Source organism: Microtus pennsylvanicus, chromosome 11 (genome assembly GCF_037038515.1).
Source record: "Microtus pennsylvanicus isolate mMicPen1 chromosome 11, mMicPen1.hap1, whole genome shotgun sequence".
Lineage (NCBI taxonomy): Eukaryota > Metazoa > Chordata > Mammalia > Rodentia > Cricetidae > Microtus > Microtus pennsylvanicus.
In genome coordinates, this window is record NC_134589.1 from 61,598,740 (window position 1) to 61,621,179 (window position 22,440).

The 22,440-nt window shown below is 45.1% G+C and overlaps 1 protein-coding gene and 1 pseudogene across 2 annotated transcripts; both read left to right on the top strand.

Moving 5' to 3' along the window:
• The first annotated feature begins 5,316 nt into the window (after positions 1-5,316).
• Positions 5,317-6,061, top strand: LOC142859407 (transcription factor BTF3 pseudogene; annotated as a pseudogene).
• Positions 6,062-15,201: 9,140 nt separating this feature from the next.
• Pld6 (phospholipase D family member 6) lies at positions 15,202-18,834 on the top strand. 2 transcript variants are annotated; one of them, XM_075992356.1, is made up of 2 exons: positions 15,202-15,670; positions 17,494-18,834. In XM_075992356.1, exons 1-2 carry the CDS (start codon positions 15,250-15,252, stop codon positions 17,739-17,741), a joined length of 669 nt encoding a protein of 222 aa, XP_075848471.1. In that variant the 5' UTR covers positions 15,202-15,249; the 3' UTR covers positions 17,742-18,834. The 2 variants fall into 2 exon arrangements, with proteins under 2 accessions (XP_075848471.1, XP_075848472.1); XM_075992357.1 differs by having other exon boundaries at positions 15,208-15,666.
• Positions 18,835-22,440: the final 3,606 nt, after the last annotated feature.

Sequence of the window (22,440 nt, forward strand, 5' to 3'; positions counted from 1 at the left end):
TCTGTAATCCCAACTCTTGGGGAGCTGAGGCCAGTGTGGGCCACGCAGTAAGTTTTAAACCAGGCTAGGCTACCGAATACGACCTGTTAGTCTAACATTGCCTTACTTCAGGAAATGGCCCTGCCCCGGTGGAAGTCAGAGGAGGGCAGCAGAAGCGCCTGTGCCTGTGCAGGAGTGTAGTCTTAGAACAGGGAGGCGCCCTGGCCTGCTTGTGGTGCTGGCTGGGTGGTCCGGGATAGATGAAGGAAGGTGGTGTCTCTTTGGATATGGGGTCTTGTCTTTCCAGCATGGGACATTGTAACATGAGGGGGCCCAGCCTGCTTGTTTGGGTTTTCTGTCCTGTCCAGTTCCCACAGTTTGGCCGCAAAGAAAATCACACTCCATAAATTATAAGCTGATTGGCCCATTAGCTCCAGCCTATCACTGGCTAACTCTCACATCTTGATTAACCCATTTTTCTGATCTATGTTAGCCATGTGGCTCAGTACCCTTTTTCAGTGGGGCAGATCACATCCTGCTGCTTTGGTGATCTGGGCAGGAGAGGGGGGAATCAACTTCCTCCTTCCCAGAATTCTTCTGTTCTCATTACTACATCATTTCTACTTCCTGTCTGTTTTTCCCGCCTATATTTCCTACCTGGCCAATCAGCGTTTATTTATAACGTGATTGACAGAATACAGACAATTCTCCTGCACCACTTCCCCCTCTTTAAAAAAAAAAAAAGAAAATATCCATAGTCCATTTTTTGGGAATATGGGCGTAGTATTCCAGGCTACTTCCAGCTGGTTGGGGGCACAGATGATCTTATGGGGACCTAAAAAAAAATTTAGAGTTATGATCAAGTCCTGACTGAAGTATCCTGTGAGTCTTGATCACCTCAGGCAGCAGTCTTGAACAGGTCCTGGATGAAGAACTCAGACATCTGGGCCATCTATTCCTGCTGGAGATTTCTCAGGTGGCCTTCCTTGATCAAAGTTGATTTCTCTTAACTCTGAATAAATCCACAGCCTCTCATTTTCTGTGGAAACAAAAGCAAAATCTCTTCTCCAAAGTAACATACCTTTTGATTTCAACTGTGAAGTCAAAGTATTTTCAAAATACCTATCTTGGATGAGACAGAAAGAAATATGAATTTAGAAAACATCTTTGCTTTTTCTTCATATCTATCATACTTTTCATTGAATATATCTATCATACCTTTCATTGAATATATGTATGTCTGTATATGTCTATATAATTAATGTTTAAGTTTTCCACAATGAACAATGAGTTTTTTTCTACCCTGGTTTTGAAGTTTCCAGGAAGAAGATGGGTCCCCCATAACAACAACTCCACTTGGTTGATATGACATCATGATGCTGATAGCGCTACTACAAGTCCTGTTTCGGGTATCAGCTGAACATATGATTCCAACTTGGTTAGCTGAAATGGTGCACATCTTGTACAACATTCTGGCCAGACCTCAACAAAATGCTCAGAGACTGTTTGCAATTTTAAAAGACATTGATCTTGAAATTTAACCATCATTTTACTTTCACAGGATCCTTCAGAAAGAACATTGCCCCCATGACAGCCAGAAGTAATTCTAGAGGACGATGTCCCCTCTCCCAACAAAGTTTGTCCTCGGATATAGGGACAGTATTTAGGGGTTGCTTATAATTAGTATACAGTTGAGGGTTGGGAGAGGAATTTTCTTAAGCTCAGGGATCTTTTTGAAAAAAGAAAAAGAGGGAAAATTGGATAGATAATAATGGTATTTGTGAGCTATTATTTATAGATAATTACATTGGTATAGATTTTTTGTCTATGGATACAAAGTTAAATTATATTGAATATTGTATGCATGCATGCTTCCACCTCTGTTTAAAACATTTTTATGTATTGATATATATATATATATATATATTGTATTGATATATGTATACCATATTGCAGTGTACATTTCTACCTCTGATTAAGATACTTATATATTGTTTATGTATTGATATTCATTGTTTACATTTGGAGGTAATTGTCCTCATTTATTGCACAGTTGTTTATTCTCTTAGTCTTTAAGTTAGATAGGTATTAAGAATTGTAGATCAATAGTCGCCTATGTCTGTCATATTTATAGTTAGACTAATCAGGTTCTTTAGATACACAGAGATTATATTTTGTATAAATAGTCTTCAACCTCTTCGAAGAGCTGTAGAAAATGGCATTTAATTTAATCTTAGAGTTCTGTGGTAGTGAGACACAATCACTCCTGGAAACACCGACCTATTCCCAAGAGATTGTTGAGCACCAAAGACACTCCACTTGGAGCTTGTCTTCTTGACAAAACTGGCCTCTGGGCAAGGAACTGCCCATACCTCAACTACTGACAAAATACACAGTATCTGGAAATGGATAAACAGAACTGTCAAATCTTGCCAAGACAGGGTAAGACGGTTTTGAAAAATCTCTTGCCTGTTAAAAATAATCTGTCAGTTATTCTAGGCCTTAGTCAAAGTTGGTTGCTTCAACGCTGAAAACGTGAGTTTGGGTGATTGCCCAGGTGGCCAGTTGTCTCTGTGATTTGCTGCATGTTTTGGAAGTTGTTTGATTGCACTTCCTAATTACCCAGGTAACATTATTTCCCTTCTCGGATCTTCTATGGGGTTGAACACTAGATAAATGTAGCAACTTTCCTCTCATGACTTGCCCAAGTTATTTATTATGCAAGACTTGGGCTAGTTAGGATAGGATATTTGTTCTTAATGTATATAATTTTGTAGTAGGGTTAGAATGCTCTTACTTAAACAAAAGGGGGAGGTGCTGCGGGAGGACCTTCCCCACCTTCAGCCAATAGCTGCTGAAATATCAGCCCACTGGGTCATGGTCTATTTATGTCTAAAAAAGAGCAGCAAGCCTCAGGCCTGCTCTCTTGGGCCCGAGTTACTGCTCTTGGTTCCTGCTCCTGCTCTGGCTACTAGGCTCCTTTCCTGACGGTTCATGTTTTGTGAGTTTTACCCCCAAAACAAATACCCCTTTAAATCCTAACTGGTGTGGGATTGTTTCGCGCATTAGGACATTCCCTGAAGTGCTGTCCTACAGTCAAAGAAAGCCTTTTCCAATTGTCTGCCGGTTCAGCTGCTGAGCCTCTAAGCAGAAGCTCAACCTGAGGTAGCTCTGCAGCCATTTCACAGGAAGGAGTGCACTCTCCACGCCCATCAGAGAGTAAAACTTGCTGCGTCAATAGGGACAAAGAATGGGATGCTGAGTGTGGTTCTGGACCACTGTGGACCCCCTGAGAACAGTATTATTCTTAAAGATTGACTCAGCAATCAGAAAATGCATGTGCTGCCTAGTTTTATTTCAATTTGACACAAGCTAGAGATACGGGAAAGGAGGGAGTCTCACTTGAGAACTTACCTCCATAAGATCTCACTGTAGACAAGCCTGTAGGGTATTTTCTTAATTAATGATTGACGGGGAAGGGCCCAGCCTAATGTGGGTGGGGCTGGTGGTCCTAGGTTCTTTTAGAAGGCAGGTTGAGCAAGCCATAGGGAGCAGGCAGTAAGCAGCACTCCTCCATAGCCTTGCTTCAATAGTTAAAGGCTACAGCTGCATGTTAATTAAAGAGTGCTGGGAATTGAGCCCAGATCCATTACAACAACCAGCGCACCTAAGGGCTGAACCATCTCTCCAGCCCCAATCTGCAGAATATTTGAAGACAGGATGTTAAAAATGAGGCAAAACAGGACATTTTAAGGGAAAAAAAATCATTAAGACAGGATGTTTAGGGAGCTGGAGAGATGGCTCAGTGGTTAAGAGCACTGACTGCTCTTCCAGAGGACCTAGGTTCAATTCCCAGCACCCACATGGCAGCTCAAAACTGTCTGAAGATCCAGTTGCAGGGGATCTGACACCTTCACACCAATGCATATAAAATAAAGTTAAATAGAGCATAAAAAAATATATATATATAAAAGGACAGGATGTTTACAGGGGAAGTGAAATAATCGGTGTTGTAAACATCCCATCCAGCAGGAAGGCTTTTTAAGCAAAAATGCCTCCCCAAACATATACAAGCAGTAAGGGCTGCTCAGACAGTCTAGACATGCTTGCCTGCCTAGAGCAGCTGCGTGGGAAGGATGTTTTTCTGACATGCTGAGCTTCCCCAGCCTGTGCAGTGTGCTCCAGGTTCTAGCTTTTGCGAGCTGTCACCTTTGCTGGGTGAGGGATGCAGCTGTCTTTGACCCCAGTAAAACTCATTGGTTCACCGGGTTGACCTTGATGGTATCTGTACTTTCTTCTGTTGTCAGTTCCCTATTTGGGGTGAGCAAATGTTTGTTTATATCTCCCCAAGAACAGTGTCACACAGCAAGTATCCCCCCAAAGCCCTGTTGCAGCATAGCACTGTTCAGGAGGACCCGAAACCTTAGGAGCTCAGAGAGGGGGGCCGTTAGGTGACGATGTCGTGGCCACGAGATGTGTATTTTGCTGAGTTACCTGCTGCCACCATTATGTACTCCCTTGGCACAGGCCCAGTTAATTGGCTGATGGACTGGAACCTCCAAAACTATGGGGGACAAGGTAAGGCTGTAAGCCGGTCATCTCAGATGTGAAGGGACTCTGGCCACCAGGAGCCTGGCAAACATGGCTCCGGCAGGCCTTGCCCTTCTCCCCAATCCCTCTGCCTTGCTAAAACCCATTAGGTCACATTCCTAAAGATAGCCACCAAGGCCACTTCCTCCTCCTGAGGCTGACTAACAAGGTCCACCAATTGAAGTACTGATGTCCAGCAATCAAGAGCCCCCTTCGACTCACGTAATTAAGATGTCCAATTAAAATTAGACCCCTCATTCTAACACAGGGTTTCCCCCTTTACCTTTATAAACGGCCATTTAAATGCCCACCTGAGTATTTCAGTAGAACGACAGGAAGCAAGACTGGTCCACTGGCTGTCGTCATGGAGAGCTTGTGCCCTCTGCACACTTGTCATCTCAAACATTACAGCAAGTTAATCCAACTTATGCGCTACTTCACCTATTTTATGTATTCTAAAGGAATTGAGAGAATGCACATACATGCTTTTATGAAATCTTTGAATGATTTTATTTTACATATTGTGTGTGTACATGCCAGACTACCTATAGGAACGAGTTGTGTGTGTGTATGTGTGTGTACATGCCAGACTACCTATAGGAACGAGTTGTGTGTGTGTATGTGTGTGTACATGCCAGACTACCTATAAGAACGAGTTGTGGATCTTGCGTCCCCGCGTGTGTGCGCCTTATCTCAGCTGGTCTGCCTGAGACCCCCTGAGCGCAAACCCTAGTCCCCCACACGGCCCCATTTCTACTCCAATATGAAAGAAACGATCATGAACCAGGAAAAACTGACCAAGCTGCAGGCACAAGTGCGCATTGGTGGGAAAGGAACTGCTCGCAGAAAGAAGAAGGTGGTTCACAGAACAGCCACAGCAGATGATAAAAAACTGCAGTTCTCCTTAAAGAAGTTAGGGGTGAACAATATCTCTGGTATTGAAGAGGTGAACATGTTTACAAACCAAGGAACAGTGATCCATTTTAACAACCCTAAGGTTCAGGCATCTCTGGCAGCAAACACCTTGACCATTACAGGCCACGCCGAGACAAAGCAACTGACAGAAATACTTCCCAGCATTCTAAACCAGCTTGGGGCAGACAGTCTGACTAGTTTAAGGAGACTGGCTGAAGCTCTGCCCAAACAATCTGTGGATGGAAAAGCACCCCTTGCTACTGGAGAGGATGATGATGATGAAGTCCCAGACCTGGTGGAGAATTTTGATGAGGCTTCTACGAACGAGGCAAACTGAATGGAGGGGACTTCTGAAGAAGTGACTCTTGCAGAAGTTACAGGAGCTGCTATTTTATATCATGGCTGCTTTTTAAAGGTCTTTTGTTTATGGATCTGATCAAATCTAGATCGCTAATATTTTTAAGCCCAAGCCCCTTGGACACTGCAGCTCTTCTCAGTTTTTGCTTAAACACAATTCATTCTTTGCAGCAAATTAAGCTGAAGAAGCCTGGGAATAAAGTTTGGAAAAGGGTTAATAAAAAAAAAAAGAACGAGTTTTGTGTGTGTGTGTGTACATGTCAGACTACCTATAGGAACGAGTTTTGTGTGTGTGTGTGTGTGTACATGTCAGACTACCTATAGGAACGAGTTGTGTGTGTACATGTCAGACTACCTATAGGAACGAGTTGTGTGTGTGTGTGTGTATACATGTCAGACTACCTATAGGAACGAGTTGTGTGTGTACATGTCAGACTACCTATAGGAACGAGTTGTGTGTGTGTGTGTGTATACATGTCAGACTACCTATAGGAACGAGTTGTGTGTGTACATGTCAGACTACTTATAGGAACGAGTTGTGTGTGTGTGTGTGTATACATGTCAGACTACCGATAGGAACGAGTTGTGTGTGTACATGTCAGACTACCTATAGGAACGAGTTGTGTGTGTGTGTGTATACATGTCAGACTACCTATAGGAACGAGTTCTCTTCCATCTTCTATGTTTTGAGGATTGAACTCAGGTTGGCAAGCTTCATGGCAGGTACCTTCACTTTCTGAGCCCTCCTGACAGGTCATATACAGTTTCAACTGTCTGAATAGTTTGTCGTTTATAGCTCCCATGTCTTCCATAGGCTGTCACTGTCTTCCCTTTGGCACATCTTGTATAGCAATATATCATTTGGACTTTTATGTAACTTTTTCAATTTTACTTTTTTTAAGTTGTTGGATATTTAAATTAAAAAAATTGCATATGAATGTTTTGCCTGCATGTGTGTCCTCTCTACGCAGCCATTGACTGGCTGGTACTCACCATGTAGACCAGGCTGGCCTTGAGCTCAGAGTGATCCACCTGCTTTTTCTTTGGGTCACCAGCTCCCAAATAAAAACAACATGGAGGCTTATTAATTATGAAAGCTCGGCCTTAGCTTAGGCTTGTTTCTAACTACGTCTTTTTTTAAGGTTTATTTATTAATTATGTATATCTGCATGTATGTTGCAGGCCAGAAGAGGGCACCAGATCTCATTACAGGTGGTTGTGAGCCACCATGTGGTTGCTGGGAATTGAACTCAGGACCTCTGGAAAGAGCAGTCAGTGCTCTTAACCTCTGAGCCATTTCTGGAGTCCCTAACTAGCTATTTTTTTTTTCGTTTTTCAAGATAGGGTTTTTCTGTGTAACAGCCCTAGTTTTCCTGGAACTAGCTCTTGTAGCCCAGGTTGGCCTCAAATTCACAGAAATCTGTTTTGAAGTGATGTCTTCAGCAATAGAGCCTTACCGTTTAGTTGGGCAATCAAGATTAACAGGGCCAGGTGTGGTGGCGCATGCCTTTAATCCCAGCATTTAGGAGGCAGAGGCAGGTGGATCTCTGTGAGTTTGAGGCCAGCCTGGTCTACAAAGCAAGTTTCAGGACAGCCAAGGCTGTTATATAAAGAAACACCTTCTCAAAAAAAATAATAATAATGACAGTAGCCTCTGCTGTTTTGGGTGACTCTGGGGCCTCTTGACCAATAAACAACAGACAGGGAGGTATGTCCTGCTTGGCATTGTGACTTTCATGTGGTACCCACGCTACTTCTGGGAGCAGCACTGTCCCGCCATTGAAGGTATTTTTGTTGGAACTCCTTTACAAACATATTCTGATTTTCCCCATGTTTTATGTGTATGGGTATTTCACCTGCATGTGTCTGTGTCTCATGCCTATGCCTAGCACCCACAGAAGCTGTGGGTCCCCTGGAACTGGCGTTATGGATTATTGTGAGCTGTCATGTCAGTACTAGGAGCTGAGTTCAAGTCCTCTGTAAGCCCAGCTGTGCTCTTATCACGGAGCCATCTCTCCAGCCCCTGGGCTTGTTGTTGTTTTGTTTTTATGTTTTGCAAGCTCATCTATGAGCTCTAATCTGTGTCACCTGTATCCCTCCCTACCCCTTCCAATGCTTCCTTTGTCCCCTTCTCCCCACATTCAGAATCTCATCTTTATTATTTTTGCATATATAATAATATACACATATGTATATGTATATAAAATAATATATATGTGCACATTTATATAGGTAACCTACTGGCCAATATGTGTGGTTATGTTCAAGGCCAATCCTTGGGATTGAATCACCTATACGGGCGCTTGTTTCTGGGGGAGACTGATTCTCTCTCTTTCAGTGACCTTGACCATCTGCAGCTCTTCATCACGGGTGGGACCGTGTGGAATTTCCTGTCCACATTTTCACATCAGCTGGTACTGTCGTTATGTTGGTCTTGTTCAGGCAATGGCTGAGAGTTCATGACTGGGTCGCCCTGTCTTGTCTAGGGAACACTAACACCAGTGTCCTCAGCTTCTGGCTCTTACTGTCTTTCTACCACCTCTTCCATAATGTGCAGGCGTGTTAGCAAGGGTTGGGCAAAAGAGCCTGCTGCCAGACCTGATGAGCTGATGCCCATCCCCACTGCCCCTCATTCTCTGCATTTTGATCAGTTGTCAATCTCTGTAATCATCTTCTCTGTTGCAAACCACTGCCCAGCAACATTTATTTTTCATGGACAGCAACTGAAGAAGACACAGACCTCTGGCCTCCATGTGCGTGTACATACCCATAGGAACACGTAGGTAAACTGGCAGCGGTGGTGGCGCATGCCTTTAATCCCAGCACTTGGGAGGCAGAGGCAGGCGGATCTCTGTGAGTTCGAGGCCAGCCTGCTCTACAGCCAAGACTGCACAGAGAAATCTCAAAAGAGAGAGAGAGAGACAGAGAGAGAGACCAAAAAACAAAACAAAGCAAAACAAGGCCTCTTCCAGTTCCATGAACACCAAACACCACACAGAATGGGTGAGGCGTCTCAGCTTTGTATTCGACGAGATATGTACTGTCTTCAGCAACAGGTGCTTACCATCAGTTTGTGGCAACAACCAATAACCTTGGCAATAGCCTGAGATGTTTGGGGTTTTCCTTGGGGCCCCTTTGACCAACAACTCAACTAGATGTAACCTATCCCTGTACTGGAGGTTCCCCTGGTGGTGAAAGATGTCTAGTGGGGACCGTCTCCTCCATTATTTGGCAATTCTTTTTAGATTTCTTTCACATATGTCTATGTTTTGGGAAGCTTCCATAGTAATAGGTTTCCATGAGGGTCCTCAGATGGCCCTTAGTGTCAGCTGTCCATCCCCATACTCCCTTTTGTACCCCTCTGTTCCATCCCCTCCCCATTAGTCCTCCCATTCCAGTCTCCCCCATCTCTCCATAAGAAACCCTTTCGAGATAGGGTTTCTCTGTGTAGCTTTGGAGCCTGTCCTGGAACTTGCTCTGTAGACCAGGCTGGCCTTGAACTCCCAGAGTGCTGCCTGCGTCTGCCTCCGCCCAGCACTTGTATTTCCTTTTTTGAGACTGTTTAGATCTGTACCCCATTTTGATTGGGTTATTTGTTGATACCTAGTTTTAAGTTCTTTATATATTTGAATATTAACCTTTCAGATGTGTAAAGATCTTTTCCCATTCTGTGGCCTACCGCTTTACTCGAATGATGGTGTCCTTTGCTATATAGAAACTGCACAGCTTTATGAGGTCCCATTTAATTGCTGATCTAGTGACTGTGCTATGGGTGTCCTTTGCATTCTTCTCCTGTTCCAATGAGTTCAGGCCCATTTCCCGGTTTCTCTTCTGTCACTTTCAGTCTGATGTCAAGATCCTTGCTCTATTTGGAGTCTGAGTTTTGGGCAGGTGATGCATACAGATCTATATGCATTCTTTTTTGCTTGTTTTTGAGAAAGGGTTTCTCTATGTAGCCCTGGTCTGGTAGAATTCTGCGCTGAATCCATTTAGCTCTGGACTTTTTTTTGGTTGGGAGACCTTTAATTACTACTTTTATGTCAGTAGGTGTTATGGGTCTGTTTAAATTGCTGATTTGATCTTAATTTAATTTTGGTAGGTCTTTTATATAGTGAAATTCATCCATTGATTTTAGGCTTTCCAGTTTGATTATAGATTTTAAAATTACATTCTTATGATTCTCTGGATTCCCTCAATATTTGTTGTGATGTTCCCTGGTCATCTCTAACTGTATTAATTTGGATCTCCTCTCTCCATCTTTTAGTTAATCTGGCACAGTATCTCAGGATCTGTTGTGATGTTCCCCTGGTCATCTCTAAGTGTACTAATTTGGATCTCCTCTCTCCATCTTTTAGTTAATCTGGCACAGTATCTCAGTATCTATCGTGATGTCCCCTGGTCATCTCTAAGTGTATTAATTTGGATCTCCTCTCTCCATCTTTTAGTTAATCTGGCACAGTATCTCATTATCTATCGTGATGTCCCCTGGTCATCTCTAAGTGTACTAATTTGGATCTCCTCTCTCCATCTTTTAGTTAATCTGGCACAGTATCTCAGTATCTATCGTGATGTCCCCTGGTCATCTCTAAGTGTATTAATTTGGATCTCCTCTCTCCATCTTTTAGTTAATCTGGCACAGTATCTCAGGATCTGTTGTGATGTTCCCCTGGTCATCTCTAAGTGTACTAATTTGGATCTCCTCTCTCCATCTTTTAGTTAATCTGGCACAGTATCTCAGTATCTATCGTGATGTCCCCTGGTCATCTCTAAGTGTATTAATTTGGATCTCCTCTCTCCATCTTTTAGTTAATCTGGCACAGTATCTCATTATCTATCGTGATGTCCCCTGGTCATCTCTAAGTGTACTAATTTGGATCTCCTCTCTCCATCTTTTAGTTAATCTGGCACAGTATCTCAGTATCTATCGTGATGTCCCCTGGTCATCTCTAAGTGTACTAATTTGGATCTCCTCTCTCCATCTTTTAGTTAATCTGGCACAGTATCTCAGTATCTATTGTGATGTCCCCTGGTCATCTCTAAGTGTACTAATTTGGATCTCCTCTCTCCATCTTTTAGTTAATCTGGCACAGTATCTCAGTATCTATTGTGATGTCCCCTGGTCATCTCTAAGTGTATTAATTTGGATCTCCTCTCTCCATCTTTTAGTTAATCTGGCACAGTATCTCAGTATCTATTGTGATGTCCCCTGGTCATCTCTAAGTTTATTAATTTGGATAATCCCTCTCCATCTTTTAATCTAGGCAACTGCTTGTCAATCTTTTGATTTCCTTAAAGAACCAACTCTTCATTTCAGTGATTCTTTGAATTGTTTTTGTTTCTATTTCATTGATCTTAGCCCTGAGTCTAATTAATTTTTGCCATCTTCTCTTTTTGGGTCTAAAATCTTTTTTTGTTATAGATCTTTCAGGTGGGTCATTAAGTTGCTAATAGGAGATACCTCTCCAATTATTTGATGTCTTTGGTTCTTAGAACTGCCTTGTGTTCCACGGGTTTGGGTATGTCGTATTTTTATTTTCATTCCATTCTAAAAGTGTTTTATTTCCTTCTTGACTTCTGTATTGACCTATTTTCCATTCAGTGGTGAGCTCTTCCGTTTCCATGGTCTGTATACGTTCTGTTGTTGATATCCAGCTCTAATCCTTAGTGCTCAGACAGGATGCACTACACTGTCTTGACTGTCTGTGTTTTGCACTGGGATCTAAGCATTGGGAGTTAACTATTGTTGAGGTGTTTCTAGGTGTTGATAATCTGGTCTTGTCTTTTCTGGGCAGTTAGTTGTTCCATTCTTTGGTTGCTGTTGCCCTCTCTGGACAAAGTGTGGTGGCCGTGGGGTCCCTGGTAAAGAGTGCTTTCATAGTCTGGTGGGTGGCAGGAAGGAATGGAAATAGGGTAGGAGGGAAGGCTGAGAAGCACTGAGGGAAAGAGTTAAGAGGTGGAGTCTCCAGGGAATAGAGGTAGGGTGGGAGGAGAGGGCTCCTGCAAGCAGCCTGCTAGAGGGCTGAGTGAGACTGGAGAGATCACTATGGGGGACCAGCTCTGCTGGATTTAAGCATCAGGGCGGAGCCCACAGAAGGTCTGTTTGTTAGATTTCCGAGCGCAGAGCAAAGAGACAGACAGGAAAGAGACCAGAATCTGACCTCCACAAACGAGACTGTTTATTAGCACACACCGGCAGCCACTCTCCTACAAGAATGGGAGGGGTCTATGAAGGGAGTGAGTTTGTCAGGCTCTTAGAGCCAGGTGGGCCAGGGGCTTAGGTACTAGGAAGATGATACATTGGTGGAGGGTACTTGCAGATTGCAATGACCTCCTCCTGGGCTTGTTTTTCCCAACACTACCCAACTCTTTGCCCCTGCCAGGGTTGTTAGGTTGTGGTTGACTGACAGCGGTTGGACAATGACAGCAGACACCTCAGTGGGATCTGTTTTTCCGTGGCTGGGGACATTCTAGCATTTCAGATCCTGGAAACAAGAAAGGAGTAGGGGTGTTGTCTTTTTCTTTGCTGTTCTGAGCTGAGGTCGCCTGTTGTTTGGAGAGGGTTGTCCGGGTTGAAGAGGTTTGTCCTTGGGTCCACTTAGCAGGAACTAAGTTTGAACTTGATTGCTCTGCTGGATTGTTCCATTGCTGTCACGTGTTCCTGGAGAAATAACTGGTAGAGGGTCAAAAGTAGATGATTTGGTCACAGAGTAATGTAGCAGATTGTTCTTTGGTCTGCCAGCTCCCGAATAAAGATACGGAGATTATTTTATTAATTATAAAAGCGTTGCCTTAGCTTATGCTTATTCCCAGCTAGCTCTTCAAACTTAAATTAATTTAAATGATAATTAATTATCAATGGTCAGAATGGAGAGGATTCCCGAAGAGTTGCTAAGTTCGAGGAGTACTAGATCTGTGGTCAAGGTTGTGGAAGAATGGGGGGAGGGAGGAAGTTTCCCTTCCAAGTCTAGTTGTTCAGGGTGATAATGACGAGTTCCACCACCAGCAAGAGCTGCACTAGGGGCCGGGCGGTGGTGGCGCTCGCCTTTAATCCCAGCACTCGGGAGGCAGAGGCAGGCGGATCTCTGTGAGTTTGAGGCCAGCCTGGTCTAGAAGAGCTAGTTCCAGGACAGGCTCCAAAGCCACAGAAAAACCCTGTCTCGAAAAACCAAAAAAAAAAAAAGCTGTACCAAAAGCAAGCTAGCCAGAGTGGCAGAGCTAGGGCGCATTGAAGGGAGGGGAACAGGAAAAAAGAGGATCGGTGGGAAGAATTGTGTCTGGCCTGAGGTGAAGGGAATGAAGTTCACTTATAGCCAGAGTTTCTCCACAGTGTCCAGGTCTTTTCGTGGATGGATCAGCGACAAAAAATAGTTGTTGGAGGGTGAGAGCCATTGTTTGGGTGTGGGGGATACTGGGCATTTTAGGGGAGGAATACTGTGTTTGGGTGTGGGGGATACTGGGCATTTTAGGGGAGGAATACTGTGTTTGGGTGTGGGGGATACTGGGTATTTTAGGGGAGGTGTTTTGTAAGTTAAACTGGAAAAGATACCAAGTTGCAGAGTGATGTAGGTACCTGTAACTTAAGACGCCATCAAAGAGGAAACTGTGAAAATCCTGCCACCTAAGGTCACTCAGAAAATGTTGGTATCGGCTTGTTTCTTTCTTAGTTTGCTCATGTCTTCAGAACTAGAAACTAGAAATACAAGTGGGGCATAAACAAAGGCAGACCACAGGCATAACGCAAAGGAGTCCCCAAAATAGAAAGACCATCCTATCTCAGGGGAAGCAGGCTTGGAGACCCAGTCGAAACTGCAGGCGTTAGGACCCAGTATAGCTTCTACTCTCTCCAGCCCTCCTCCAGTCTCGTGGCTACTGGGCTGGTTCTGGACCTTCTCCTGGGGCAGAAGTGGGTCATGTATGTCACAATGGACATGCTTAGGCTGAACACAGGAGGGGTTCTCACAGGAATCCCTGAGGAGCCCAAGCCTCCACCCTTCCTCTATTTCTGAGCGTCACTCCCTCCAGCTCCTGGGTAACTCTCTGGGTGATGCCGCTACCGGCTACCGACCTTTGCAAGAAAGCCTGGTGGGTTCCCTGGGAGGCCAGTCCCTAGCTGAAGAACCCAAGGATGACCTAACCCCCACCCCCGTGGAACATAGCAGGTGCTGGGGAGTTGTCAGTTCAAGACTCCCTCTCTCTGAGGCAGGGAGGGGAGCAGAGAAAAATGTAGAGCTCAATAAAAATCAGTAAAATTAAAAAAAATGGGAAAAAAGATTTTTCTCTCTGTTGTCCTCTTCCCTGTGCCTCCTCCAGGGTGGGAACTTCTAGTTGGCACGTTTCTCTCAAACCCATTTTACCCAGAATTCAACAGTTTAAGTAGGTATATAAGATGCAAGAATCTGTGTAGGGACTTAAGTTCACTCAAATTGAAAAGTTCACCAGGGAGAGGGTAGCATCACTGTACAAACTCTCATGGCGAGGAAGTCCCTGAAGTTTTGGTCTGCTCCATCACTCGTTTTATTATTTATTTATTTATTTATTATATATACAGTGTTTTGTCTGCCTATATGCCTGCATGCTAGAAGAGGGCACTAGATCCCATTATAGATGGTTGTGAGCCACCATGTGGTTGCTGGGAATGGAATTCAGGTTCTTTGGAAGAGCAGCTTAACGGCTGAGCCATCTCTCCAGTCCACTCTTTCTCTCTCTCCTTTCCTCTTCCCTCCTCCTCACTCCCCCTCCCCTTTCCTCCCTCTTTTTTCCCCTCCCTCCCTTCCCGTCTCATTGTCTGTCTGTCCTTCCTTCCTTCCTTCCTTCCTTCCTTCCTTCCTTCCTTCCTTCCTTCCTTCCTTCCTTCCTTCCTTCCTTCCTTCCTTCTCTTTTCTCTCTTTCTCTCTTTTTCTTTCTCATCCTGGTTTAGATCTTCCGCTGGCCCAAGCAGAGTTGACTATCATTATCGTTACACCGTTTTAAGGGCTTTGAGTTGATCTACCTGTTGTTCTTTATGGTCCATTTAGGGGCCTGTTGGTCAGCGACAGGGAAGGTGAGCCCTGAGAGTGCCTCCAGTCAAGGGAATTGTCAGCCCTGGGCACAGGTGCAGAGCAGGGTCTCAGTAGAAGTAGGTGCGGGGTGTTTGTAGTGTGTGGCTGGCTTGGTGGCTCGGACCATGGTTCTAGCCTGTGGTCCCTGGCACACAGCTGTTAGTCGAGTCCCGAGTGCCCGTGCCTCAAGCTTTCAACGCTGAGAAGGGTGGGAGAGCAGCTAGCTCAGCAGCTAGGAGCTAGCCCAGCCCCTGGCTGGGGACGGTCCAGAAGGGGGCGTGGCCCGCCGGGGTTGGGGGCGGGGCCGGGCTAGCGTGTAGCAGACGCGCGCAAGCGCCTGGTTTAGCCGCGGGCTTCTGAGGTGGCGGCCATGGGGTGCTCGAGTTGGCGGTTGGTGGTCGCGGCCGGCGCGGGTGTCGCGCTGGCCCTAGAGGCGCTGCCGTGGCTACTGCGTTGGCTGCTGGTCGGGCGGCGGCCACGGCGCGAGGTGCTCTTCTTCCCGTCGCAGGTGACCTGTACCGAGGCCCTCCTGCAGAGCCCAGGCTTGCCCCCCAGGCCCTCCTCGGGCTGCCCGTGCAGCCTCCCTCACAGCGAGAGCTCGCTGAGCCGCCTGCTGCGCGCGCTGCTGGCTGCCCGCTCCAGTCTGGAGCTCTGCCTCTTCGCCTTCTCCAGCCCGCAGCTGGGGCGCGCCGTGCAGCTGCTGCACCAGCGAGGGGTGCGCGTGCGGGTCATCACTGACTGCGACTACATGGCCCTCAACGGTTCGCAGATCGGCCTGCTGCGCAAGGCAGGTAAACCGCCGCCGAGGGTGCACGCCAGAGGAGGGCTAAGTGGCTGGAGGACTTATTTGACGCCCCAGCTTTTCAGGGGGAAGGTGGAGGCAGGCAGACGCGGGTGCGAGGGGCCCAGGCTTATAGAACGTTCGGTTTCGTGACTGTGCTCTCCACGAGAGTAAGGTGTGCGGGAATTCCCACTTGTTCCTTGGCTCTGGCCTCGGAGGAGGAGTTTCTGAGATGGTTGCCGGCTGACAGGCGAAGGAAGGCGAGGAGGGTAAAACGTAAAGAAGTTTGAACCCAGTCAACAGTGAGGGACCCTCGGCTACTTCTGCGTGGACCACAGGGGAATTAGGAGTGACTAGTGGCTAGTGTTGGTTAGTGAGTTTTCCCCTAGGCTGGGTGGTCACTGGGAAGTGGACCCTACAGTGTGGCGGATGATCCATTGCCCACAGCTGTGTCTGGCTAGCTTGCAGCTCTGCCCCGGAAACAGGTGGCGATCTCTATCCTCCTGTGACCCCGGTTTGCCCTCTTTTAAGTGGCGGACCCTGCAGGAATGCAAACTTTGCTAGATTCCTCCTTTACCCGAGAGTCAGTGCCCCCTCCCCCAACCCAGCTAGCCTGAGCGTCGTGCCACAGTGACTAGAGGTTTGGGAAGCCCTAGGAATGTTGAGGCTTTGCGTTGCTCTGAGTTTTCCTTGCACACAGCCTGCCCTCCGCCTTCCCTGGGAGAGTGTAGAAACCGGGTCTGCTTCAGACAACAACCTGCCCTGTGTATATCACCCAGGGCGGTTCAGTGACAGCTACTCCCGCCTTCCTTACTGGCAGAGCCGTCTCCAGTCAGTCCATCATTTTGGTGGGTGGGCAAGTAGATATCGGGCATGGATGATGTCACGGTATTCAGATTTTGGGAGAGTCGTAAAACAAGAACCAAACTGCCATCACAGATGGAACTTCTACTGATGATCTGGCCACAGCTGAGTGAGTTCCAGATTGTTCCATCAACAAGTGCACCATCTGTCAGCATTTGGTTCAGCCCGATACTTGTGGGGAAACACATAAGTGAGAAAGGTCTGGAAAACTTTACAAAGATCATATAGGAAGTGAGGTGGCGAAGATAGCTGCAGAGGCATTGAGAGTGCTGGAGAGGCATTGAGGGACAGCATGATGTCCCCAAGTCATGAACTAGCTGCTGGGGATTGACTAAAGCAAGGAAGAGGTCCTCTGTGGTCTGTGGTGAGGTGGCTACTGCCAGATTTCGCTGTGATAGCAGGAGATGGGTGGAGTGGGGGCAGAGACGGGAGTGAAGGAGAGACTGGTAGATCACCTACCCAGCATGTGAAGGGTCTGGGTTTCATCCCAGCATCCCTGCCAAAAAACATACCCTCAAAAGTAAGAAGCCAAAGCCAGAACTGTGGTCAGGATAGCAGGTTCAGATGTGGCACAGCTTTTTCCATTTAGCTAGTGAGGCACCCTGGGAGGTGTGATTCAAGTTGGCCAGCCAAAGCCAAAGCACACTCCTCTCCTGCCTAGGCTTGTGTCCTCCAGTGACTGAGTGACAAGAAAGGCAAGGGTATGTCACATGTTTGACTCCTTTCTCTGAAGGATTCTGAGGTAGTGTTTAGACTTAGGCTTAGTTGGGTAGTGTGAGTGAGTGGGTTGTTCCCCAGAGAAGTGTTTGGTGTCATCCAGAGTTCTTGCTTTCAGTGTGGTGACATGGATGACAGACTGCCTTCTTCCTGTCATCTCAGTACCACCCTGTAGTAGCTGGCAGAGGACATCAGCAGGCTTGGGGTAGCTGCACCTCTGTGGGCATAATTAAGGCTGCCTTGGCTCCACAGGTATACAGGTACGGCATGACCAGGACCTTGGCTACATGCACCATAAGTTTGCCATCGTTGACAAGAAGGTGCTCATCACTGGCTCCCTCAATTGGACCACACAGGCCATCCAGAATAACCGTGAGAACGTTCTGATTATGGAGGACACAGAGTACGTGCGGCTGTTCCTGGAGGAATTTGAGCGCATCTGGGAAGAATTTGACCCCACCAAATACAGCTTTTTCCCCCAAAAGCAGCGAGGGCACTGACCCTGCTCTGTCTTTCTCGGTCTTCCAGCTTGCAGTCCTGGATGCACTAGGCTGATAAAGTTTTCCTGTCCTTGTATCGCCATCAGAAATCAGGGAGGAGGCGACAGTGTAAGCTGTAGGCTGTCCTATAGCAGTAGTTGCCTACATAGACAGGACATCCTCTTTAAGTGGCCTCTTCTGGGCATCACTAGACATGTCTGATAGTATTGACTCTCTGCAGTTGGCCTTGCCTCCTTGCAGTTAGTCACAAGTGAACACCACTAGTTGGCTATGCCTGAGGTTGTCTCCAGGCTTTGCTTCTAATTTTTCATACCCCATAACATAGGAGCAAACTGTGGACTGAGAAGTGCCCTTGCCTCCAGCACCCGTGGACTCATGGCTGTTTGCTCAGTCATAATCAGGAGTTGATGACTGGGAGTACTGGAGGTAATAAGAACTGCCCAGGCTGTCTTCTTAGCCCTGGGGTGAGCATTCCCAGGGAGTCAGAGGAATAAGTTTCTCATATGCATTTGTGCCATTTTCTACATTTTTTGGTTTTATATGCAAATAGCTCAAATGACATAAGAGCTAGAGTTTTGTCATTGTTCATGCTTGTGTGCATGACAAGCTCCATGTCATGTCAGTCCAAGTGGATAGTGTCCTTTAGCTCATGGAACCATCAGCAGCAGATACTGCTCAATACGTGTTTCCTTGTTTTTTTGTGGGGAAAGAGGCAGGAAGATAAGGTCTCACCATATAGCCCTGACTGGTCTTCAACTCAGAGAGATCTGCCTGATTCAGCCTCAGGTACTGGGACTATAGGCATGTGCCACCATTCCCAGTATTTTCACCCTTTTTAATGTTACCTTTTTACTTAGTATTAGACAAGTAAACTTGATGTTGATTTTCCACAAGATGGAACAGAAACTGTAAAGTATAATACTCAGAAGTAGTTATGTTGAAGAAGTTCCTTGCCTTCTGGAGCTTGTGAGTTCTTAAGTGTGTGCTCAGGTGGGGGGTGGGGGAAGATAACAAAATGTCCTTTGAGTGACAATGCCATTGGGGACCTTGAACTTTGGCATATTCAATAAATATTTTAGAATATGAACTGTTACTTGTCTGCCTTAGCCTACTGCATACTCTTAAAACATTGTAGGGTAGTATACAGCTATTTGGACACCTGTGATGAGGATAGGAGTCATTGGGAGAGCAACAGCCACCTCCTGGTTAACTCCTCTCTGGTACTATTTCCATACCTCCAAAATTAGAAGCATACTTCTTAGCCTGTTTCTCTTTGTCATCTGCCTGATGGTGTGTGTCTTCCCCGATTCCTATCTCCATCCCTTCCAGGGAAGGCTGGTATCCACGTGGCAGCATGTGGCTGTCAGGGGCTAAATAGCTTTGCTGAGTTATCTGCAGTTGTAAAGAGATATTACATCATACACTATTTTCTTTTGCTTGACTTGAGACTGTCTATGTAGACCAGGCTGGCCACAAACTCAGTATGGCCCTAAGGCTGGCCTTATATTCCTGCCTCCACTTTTATTTTTCCTAAAGATTTATTTATTATACATACAGTGTTCTGTCTGCACAACAGAAGAGGGCACCAGATCTCATTACCGATGGTTGGGAGCCACCATGTGGTTGCTGGGAATTGAACTCAGGACCTCTGGAAGAGCAGCAGTGCTCTTAACCTCTGAACCATCTCTCCAGCTCCCTGCCTACACTCTCTAAGTACTGGGATTACGTGTATGTACTATCACACCTACTTTGGGTGCTACAGGGTAGGGCATAATAGTACATGTGGGTGTCTCATTCGTCTCAGTTCCATTTTAAGATGATCTTCCCCAGCTGGGTGGTGGTGGCGCACCCCTTTAATCCCAGCACTCGGGAGGCAGAGGCAGGTGGATCTCTGTGAGTTTGAGGCCAGCCTGGTCTACAAGAGCTAGTTCCAGGACAGGAACCAAAAGCTACGGAGAAACCCTGTCTCGAAAAATCCAAAAAAAAAAAAAAAAAAAGATGATCTTTCCCTAAGAAATGGTATTAAAACCTTTGCTGAATGAAAATCAACTGACCATTCACTTTATGTCTGGGATTATGTCTGGGTTCTTCATTGTCTGAGTGTGGAACAGCAGCGGTGGTATAGATCAGTAAGAACAGCAGTAGGTTCTGAGAAATGGCAACATGAATCCTGTTTCCAATTATAGTCTTAGTCTTTTACATCTCCATGTGAATCTTAAAATGAACACACCAATTTCTGGTTAAAAAAATATAAAAGCATCTAGGATTTTGATAGGGATTATGTTGGCCTGTAGATTAAGTTGTGGTTACCATTTTGAGTTTTCTGACTCACGAGTGTGGATACCCTTAATTTCTCTTGATGCTTTTAGGTTTTCTGTTCACTCACAAATTTACTGGGTAGCGAAAGAGATACAAAAGTAATTACACATCAGAGAGATGACATAACTCTTATTAGAAGGTAGCCACGTTCTTGGAATCACAAGTGAAAGAAAAACACCTTAGGAAAGTTAAGAAATGGCTTCCAGCCTGCGAGAGGGCATGGATGACCCATCTGGAAAAGGGACTGAGATGAGTTGGGATTAACAGTAGTACTTAGCATGAACTATATTTGTTTCTCCTTTTCCTCTTTTCCCATCTTTGGGCTAAACTTATTGGTAGTGCCCAGGGCAGTTCAATACACTTGAGGCTTGCATTTTGTCTTAATGTTTTCTACATAACTTGGTCTTTGGTAGTCTAGAAATTTTTGTTTTGTTTTTTTCCTGTCTTTTGAAGAATTTTTGATAGTTAAGTCTTTTACATCTAGTTTTTCTTTTTCTTTTTTCGGGCTGGAGTATCTTATATCAATGTTTGTAGTTTGAGTATGATTTATTACTCATGTTACTGTAAATGAAATTACTTATTTATTCCAGTCTTCAGAACTGTGTAGACATACAACTGAGCTCTGCATCCCAACTTCCCAGTCTTCAGAACTACTGTGTAGAATGCAATTGAGCCCTGCATCCTAACTTTCTTTTTAGTAGTGTTAACTGAATGAAAAATTGAAAGGAGACCATGACTACTCCTTAAGTATGGAGGATATTTTTATTGTAGGTCTGAAGAAGGCAGGCAGAAGGGCAGTCCAGGCTGAACATGACCAGCAGACTAAACATGACGAGCCACTGACCAAGAGACCAAGACCAGAGTAACCAAAATGGCTGAGATATAGGGGTCAGGCTGGGAGAAGGGAACTGGAAATCCAACCCTTGGGAGGGAAGGTTTAGGGTAGAGCAGGTTGAGAAGTGCTGGGAGGAGCCATAGGTACTGAGTGATGGGGGCAGGGAGCTGGCCAGCATCCTCTTTGATACGTTGATATGCACCCGGGTTTATGAGACCCACCACAGACAGATGTCACCTAAAAGGAGTTTTCCTTCTCCTTTCAATCAGAGTGCCTTTTTCTTCATGAACTGCCTGGGCTAGATCCGATGTCTTCAGTGGGATCCGATGCTAGGGAAATGTCAGTCTTTTATTATTGTGATCAGTTTGGTGGGTGGGAGATTCTTTTCTGTTCTTGGTTTTTGATTTTGCTTCTTCTGGAACTCACTTTGTAGACCAGGCTGGCCTTGAACTCAGAGATCCACCTGCCTCTGCCTCTCAAGTGCTTGGGATTAAAGCTCCCCTCCACCCCAGCTATTTTTAAAATTTTAGTCATGAAAGAGTGATCAGCTTGCTAACTAATTTTAAATTGTACTTACATATCAGGCTAGTTCCCAAAGCTTTTTGGTGTACATTTTCTTATAGTTTTTAATGGGCAAAAAGCTACTGAAAAGTCCCTAAACAACTGCAATAACATACTAAAAATATTCTTTTATGTCTTTTTATATCTTTCTTTTACTGTTTTATAACATAAACTAAAGTTGATTTCTAATTGGTATAGAAACTTTTTTTGTTTTTCCAGTCAGTTTCATATACTTTTTAAATAAAGCCTGTAACAATATTGGAAAAAAAACCCCACCCCAGTTATTTTAACCTTTTGAGGGGTTATTATGGGGACAGATAGGGTCTTTCTGTTTAGCCCAGGCTAGCCTCAAACTCTGAATCCTCTTACATCAGAACATCAAGTTGGCTGCCATTCTGTTTGGCCTTATTTATTATTCTAAGTATACTAAAGAAGATACAGCAAACATCAAGAATATATCATAATTAGCGAACACTGTTTTGTTAAATTTTGTGTTGTCTATTTTAGATTATGATACTTTAAAAAACACAGGCATAGTTATATTGACAGTAAATCCATGTAGGACGGGCTGGATGTAGTGTTGCACACTGGTGCTCAGTGAACTGAAGATGAGGCCAGCCTGAGCTCTAACTCCAGGGCTCATGCGGTAGAGGAATTGTCCAGCATTCTTGAGGCCCTGGGTTTCAGCTCCAGCACCACAAAACAAAACACGACAGTTCTAGTACCTTGATTAATAAAGGAACTCTCACTGGACTTTTTTCCTATTCTTTTAACCCCTGAAGTTTCTTTACCAAGTCAAAGTACCTTAGATTCTAGACATAAAATATTGTGACTTACGTGTGAAAATGTGAAATCTAATGTAAATATCCTGAAAACAAAAATATTCTGAGAAACTGTAAAAGGAAAGCAGCAAGTGATAAAACTTAAGATGACCAGCCCATTCTGGGATACTAGTAAGCTTATGACTCAGGACTTTAGGTGTTC